A 7265-nucleotide genomic window follows, 5' to 3' on the forward strand; every position below is an offset into this window, starting at 1 on the left:
TTTTTTTTTTTTTTTTTTTTTTGAGACAGGGTCTCACTCAGTCACCCAGGCTGGAGTGCAGTGTGAAGCAATCTTGGCTTACTGAGACCTCTGCCTTCCAGGGTCAAGGGATCCTCCCACCTAAGCCTCCCGAGTAGCTGGGACCACAGGTGTGCGCCACCATACCCAGCTAATTTTTGTATTTTCTGTAGAGACAGTATTTAGTCATGTTGCCTAGGCTGGTCTCAAACTCCTGAGCTCAGGCAATTCAACCGCCTCAGCCTCCCAAAGTGCTGGGATTACAGGCCTGAGGCACCACACCCAGCAAAATGAAGCAGTTTTCAGTAACAATGGCACCTCTACAAAAGTTTTACAAAACTTTCACTTCTGTTCATTTAATTTTTGCTTTTCTGCAATGTAGAAATTCTTAACTCTATTATAAAAGTGAAGAATCCAGGTGAAGTTTCCTACTAATAAGCAAAATAAATAAATAAGTAAATGTGAAGAAGTTTGGTTACCTGCCCAAGATCCCTTAGCCAGTTACAGGACTAAGTCAAATCTTGAACTGTGGTCTGACTCCAAATCTTATACTTATTCCTCATTACCTTGCCTGCTTTTACCCTATTCATTATCAAAAAAAGAGAAAGACAAACCAAAAAATCCCTTTGATCTACTGATGTCTGAACATAAAAAAGACTTCTATCTGTAATCATGTAAAGATAATAATTCTAGTACAAAAGTGTTTTTTATGTACATGTATGTAAATATTTTTCATTCTCAACACCACTCCATGAGTTTTCTTTTATTTATTTTTTACTCTTTTTTCAAATAAATGCCTATGAATAAAACATTTTAAAAAATACTGAGACATCTGCTATTTGCTGTTCATACTTCACTTCCCTGATACTCTAAAACTAAAGCCTTCTAAAGGCTTTTAATTAATTACTTATCTCATTCTGAAAATAAGGAAGAAAAATGCCATCAATACTCTCCTTCTGGCCGGGCGCGGTGGCTCAAGCCTGTAATCCCAGCACTTTGGGAGGCCGAGACGGGCAGATCACGAGGTCAGGAGATCGAGACCATCCTGGCTAACACGGTGAAACCCCATCTCTACTAAAAAATACAAAAAAAAAAAAACTCCCCTCCTTTATGAAGGGTAGAAACAAGCTCTGAGTTCTTAGGGTAACATCTGCTTCTATCTGCAACAGACATACCAAAGGCAAATAATGTAGTTCGAGCTTCCTATTAGCAGAGCGGAGGAATCTTATTAAAAGGAAAAAATATTAAACTGGACATTTGATTTTTAAAAATAAAGAATAAAATAGAAATGACACTGTTTGATGAAGCGTTAGGTCAACAGATTAGTCAAACATGCCTACTCCTCAAACTATGCCACTTATCAGAAGACATTTCTATTTTAGTATTATTCTACACACATAAAATTTAACTCTATAAGTGTCTGTTATATCATTTACTTTCTTTAGATACCATCTTATGTATTAATTTTATGAAATAGGTGAACATGTGTATATTTATGTATTTTATATATATATAAAATTTCAAATTACCTTAATGGTTTTGTCCATATCTCCATAACACAGGGAGTTCAGAGAGATCTTAAAAGGCCTCCAAACAGGATTCAAGTTGTTTTTAACAACCTATAAAATGTGGTTTCAAAAGCTGTTAGAAAAAATTTCCAGTTCATTAACATTTTGCTCCTGCCCTTCCTAGGTTCTTGCTATACTTTCACCATTCATCCTTCACCTTTTCATCAACTCAACTATTTCCACAAAAAATCTACCTAGAACAATATTATACAACTGTTACATGAAAAATGTAATAAACTGTACAGTTGTGGTACATTCTGAGGAAAGTAGAAACCTATTTGGAAAATACATCTACCTACTACAAGGAGCACTTAGAAACTGCAGAGGATGGCCAGGCACGGTGGCTCACACCTGTAATCCCCAAACTTTGGAAGGCCGAGACGGGCAGATCACCTGAGGTCAGGAGTTTGAGACCAGCCTGGCCAACATGGTGAAACCCTGTCTCTACTAAAAAAATAAAAAATTAGCTGGGTGTAGTGGTGCACGCCTATAATCCTAGCTACTCAGGAGGCTGAGGCAGGAGAATTGCTGGAATCCGGGAGGTGGAGGTTGCAGTGAGTGGAGATTGTGCCACTGCATTCCAGCCTGGGTGACAGAGTAAGACTACATCTCAAAAAAAAAAACTGCAGAGGATTATTGATTTCATTAGCAACCACGGTTTCATTGCAGGGCACAGAAGACTCAAATACGAAATAAGAAAAGGTAATACAGAATAAGAAACTCACTATGTTGGAATTGAATTGGAGAAGTAAGTCCACATTTATAATTTAAAATTTTAATACCATATATGCATACATAATAAACAGATAAACACAAATATACAAATTTCTTAGCTGTGTCCACTGAAAAGGCCTAAAAACAATGATATCCAGTAGCAATGAGCACATTTAGCACTCAGATGTCAGTGTCCAAATACTACTACCCTCTTGCAGAAATAGAGCTTATTAAGAGACACGCTCATACCAGCTCTGGGACAGAAAAAGTACAAGGGGAACTGAGAGCATACTCTAACTTAAGAGAATGCTTAAAGACAAATGAGGTCAAAAAGAAAAACCAAGAGCCATTTTAGAGACTAGGAGCTCTCTCTAGTCAAACTTGGATTAATCTGAGCAGCAAAAATAGAGTAATGAGTTAATACAAAGCATACACTGTTATAACAATCCATGAATTCATAATGATACTAAAAACAAAAGGAAAGAAAGTGAGAGAGAAGAGATGAAAGAGGAACGTCTGCTAATATAAGTAAAAAGGATGAAAGAGTTTGAAAAATCACTATTTTACTACCCATAATTCATTAGGCAAGGATCATCAATGGATGCTAAAACCACTGGTTGAAGTGCTAGAGAACAGGTAATTCATGCAGTCTCATAGTTTCACACCACATATCACTTATTAATTAAAAAGGGGAAAAAATGAGACTTTATCATGGTGAGATCTGGTGGTCATCAGCTTAACCAAGTAGCCAAGCATGACATCAATGCTGGGCAGACTGGTACCATGAGCCTCCTGAAAATGTAAAGAAAAGGAACACACACCGTGTTTTTGACAGAAATGTTTGATCTGGATCTAGTTGTGAGGAAACAGAAGAATCCAGAATGTTGGACATTCTAGTCTTGATTTTCAAGATATTCAGTGGCACCAAGGAAGGTAGGGAGAAGAGTCCTCTATTGGGAATATAATAGTCAAATCCAAAATATGAGACTTGACTGGATTCTGAACAAAACAAAGCAAAACAAAATACATATAAAACCTGTGGGACAACTGAAGAAATCTGAAGTTGAATGGTATACCGAATAATGATCCATTTAGTTATGTCAAATGTCAATTTTCTCAAGTCTGATTGTATAGAATACCCCTGTTCTTTAAACATACCTGCTGTGGAATTTATTTATTTATTTATTTATCTTGAGGTGGAGTCTCGCTCAGTTGCCCAGGATGGAGTGCAGTGGTGCAATCTCAGCTCCCAGCAACTTCCGCCTCCTGGGTTCAAGCAATTCTTGTGCCTCAGCCTCCTGAGTAGCTGGGACCACAGGCAAGTGCTACCACGCCTGGCTAATTTTTGTATTTTTAGTAGAGATGGGATTTCACCATGTTGGCCAGGCTGGTCTCGAGCTCCTGACCTCAAGTGATCCACCCACCTTGGCTTCCCAAAGTGCTGGGATTACAAGCATGAGCCACCACCCTTGGCCTGCTGCACCATTTAAAGATAAGAGTTATTATGTCTGTAGCTCCATTAGGATGATTTTCCAAAAGGAAAATATATGTGTGCACAAGTGTGTGTGTGTGTGTGTGTGAGAGAGAGAGAGACAGAGACAGAGAGGGACAGAAACAGAGAGAGACAGAGAGCACAAGTGTGTGGGAGTGTGTGTCCATTTGGTGAATCTAGGTAAGGGGTACAGAGGAATACATTTAGTGTTCTTCATAGGGCTTAAAATTTTTCAATATACAAATCATAAAGTGTGGTAGCACCTCCTCACTGAAAGAAAAAAATGTGAACATGGCTATATGTAAGTCTGAACTTGTATCTCTGGCTATATGTAAGTCTGAACTCAGATTGATATTTTCATAAATATAAGCTTTCTAAAACTCAGATTATGATAATTCCAAAGAACACCTCCACTCCGCTTTTCAAATTCAGATGTTCACCTCTGTCCGATGAACCATCAGCCAGTTTCCATCAGATGTCTGCTTGTGGAATTCCAGGTATGGGTCTGACTTTCCAAATAGATCCTACAATTAAAACAAACAACAAAAAGCATCTGTTCTCCTCTGAACCCATGAAACCATGTGTGACCATACTTTACACATGTTGGCAACCCCCTGAAGTCTAACTCTATAGTACTGGTAGTAAATACATATCTCATCACCTTTCTCCCTAACTTAGCAACTTACTGAAGTCTACTAGGGAGAATTATCAAAGTGCTTGTGATAAATGCTCATAATGCTGTATATCATACCCTGACTTCTCAAAAACATGACGGTTTTAAAATGCAGTGGTCAAATATACCATAACATATGTTTTTGCCTTGTTTTCACCTTTAACCATTTTCATTCACATATCACTGAGTAGTTTTATATAAATAACATCACAAACATTAGCCATACCAACTCTATGGAGACAGGGAAGTTATCAGTGAGAAAATGGATTCAGAGGGGTTAATGATTTTCCCAAGATCACATATCTAATTAATTAATGGATCCAGGCCTTAACTTCATATCTCACCCTTCTATATCCCAAACCCCTTCACCAATACCACACATTTCTTTACATGCACAAATGACCAGAGGTAGATACGTGGAACGCACAATAGAAACACTTCAAAGGCACAAACTGCACCTTCCATTTCCTCTGTGATTCACCACAGAACTCCTATACAATGCTCAAGCACACTAAGTGCTCAAAAATACCGTTATCACCATCCTCAATACACACATATTCACACATACAGTGAGATAAAATTCGGGGAAAATGGATTAACTCAGGTGGTAAGATTACGGATGATTTTTTTCTCATTTTCATTTTGAAATTTGCATATTCCTTAACATATATGACTTGTTATTTTTGAAAATCAAAGGACACTTGTTAATCTCACAGGAATATATGCAAATATATCCCTGAGCTGAAGATTTTTTTAGTCCTGAATTAACTTCAGTATTACATTAAGAACTAAAATAAAATTATTTCTCTCTTGAATACAAAGTTTAATGTCAAGCAAATAAGATATTTGGTACAGTCAAACATATAAACACAAAGACTTTGTGTTTATATTTAAACACAATAAATAACAGCAACATAACAGTGAGAAATTAACTTTTCAAAAACACATTAACATGCCCTGTGTGAGTTATCTTAAAAATAATCCTATGGAAAAGGCAGAATATCCTTGTTATCATTTTGAAGGCTAAAAACCAATACTTGTTCGAAGATTCATTAAGTTGTTAGTATTAGAACTAAAACAATAATGAAACTCCCTGGCTCTGATCTCCAGGATATGTTAAGTAAAAGAAGCACGGTGGAGGAAAGTGTACATCTAGCATGCTACACTTATGCAAGGGCTGGAGGTGGGGAACATAAATACAAATACATACATACACACATATGAACACATACACACACACACGAGTATAGATACACACAGAAAAACCCTTAGATATTTAGGAAACAGAATGATTAAATTATAAAACACAACTTTTTAAAAATTATTATCTGCACGGAGGAAAGTGGAAGCAAGCTAGACAGGGAGAGAAGTTAAATTTCTTAAATACCTTGTTTTGTAGATTTTAGAGCCATGTAAATTTTTTATATGATTATAAAAGAAAATTAAATCAAATGGTTTTTTTTTAAAAAAGCAATCCCTAAATATAAAAAGCAAAATGAAACTAGGACTGTGACAGTATAACCACACAAAAGAATTATTTCTTTAAATCGTAAGAATGTGACTATATAACAAAAGTGGAATATACACACCTTAAAGACAAAAGAACTTCAAAGAAAGCTCAAACGGTTTTCAGTAAAATACTGTTAATAGTAATATTTTTATTCTAAAACTATTAATGTCATGTGAGACAAAACAGATAAGCAATTATGTTAATATCTTTAGCAACCAAGAGAAATGAGGTATGAATATAAAATAAGTCCCTGTAATTCTATAAATATTTTTTGTTGTCGTTGTTGTTTTGGAGACATAACCAAGGCTGGAGTGCAGTGGTACGATCTCAGCTCACTATGACCTCCCCCTCCTGGGTTCAAGCAGTTCTCATGCCTCATCCTCTTGAGTAGTTGGGACTACAGGTACATGCCACCATGATCAGCTAATTTTTATATTTTTAGTAGAGGCAAGGTTTCACCATGTTGGCCAGGCTGGTCTTGAACTCCTGACCTCAAGTGTTCTACCCACCACCTCCCAGAGTGCTGGGATTACAGGCATGAGTCACCGTGCCCAGCCAGTAATTCTATATTTGAATTGGAAATAGTTGTGTAATTTCATGATTTAGTTTTTCTTAAATTAAAAAAAAAAAGTCTTTTCTGTATCTGTCCACTGAAAAGCCCTTGAAACCATGGACAATAACCCGCAACAGTGAGTACCCCTAGCACTGGACTGTGGTCTCTAAATACCAATTCCACCAAAATGAAGTAAGGTTCCTTTTAATCTGCCAGTCTGAGGCAGAAACTAGATAAAATAAGCTTGGAACGTGGCTTATTAAAGACAAAAAGAACTTCAGAAAGAAGTTATTTGAAGCTCTTGTCATCCCACAGAGCAAGGAAACTATTCAAAGACTCCAGGAGTTGTGCCAAATGGTCTCAAGAACAAACTTAAACGAATTCCCTCAGGCCAAAGTTGGAATAACTTAAGCATCTATGAGAAGTAATCCATTGCAGTTATTAATATTTAAATCTATTACTTTATAGCAATTCTCAAACAGAACAAAACAAACAAAAAAACTTCACTGGTCACATTTAGGGGATGCTAGGGAACCAACTTAATCATTTTGAAAAATGGTAAATATGAGGGAAAAGTCAAACATTTTAACTTGTTTTTCCTATATAAACTATACCACAAAGTAAATAAATACCTAAGGCGGGGAAGTTTCTCTCTATAGAAACATTCTTGCTAAGAAACAAAAGCAATGACAGACTGACGATATCACTCTTTTACAGATTCTTTCTTCCTTTCCCTC

The 7265-nt window shown here is 36.6% G+C and overlaps 1 protein-coding gene across 3 annotated transcripts in view; it reads right to left on the reverse strand.

Moving 5' to 3' along the window:
* The window catches only part of CPNE3 (copine 3), a 49418-nt gene that overhangs the window by 21523 nt on the left and 20630 nt on the right, over positions 1–7265 (reverse strand). For all 3 annotated transcript variants that reach the window (XM_017875194.1, XM_017875195.1, XM_017875196.1), the window contains exons 7-8: positions 4233–4316; positions 1548–1637 (exon numbers count right to left, since the gene is read on the reverse strand). In XM_017875194.1, the coding sequence (XP_017730683.1) occupies positions 1548–1637; positions 4233–4316 (174 nt within the window). The remainder of the gene's footprint in view (positions 1–1547; positions 1638–4232; positions 4317–7265) is intronic.

Source organism: Rhinopithecus bieti, unplaced genomic scaffold, assembly GCF_001698545.2.
Source record: "Rhinopithecus bieti isolate Rb0 unplaced genomic scaffold, ASM169854v2 scaffold_9656, whole genome shotgun sequence".
Classification (NCBI taxonomy): domain Eukaryota; kingdom Metazoa; phylum Chordata; class Mammalia; order Primates; family Cercopithecidae; genus Rhinopithecus; species Rhinopithecus bieti.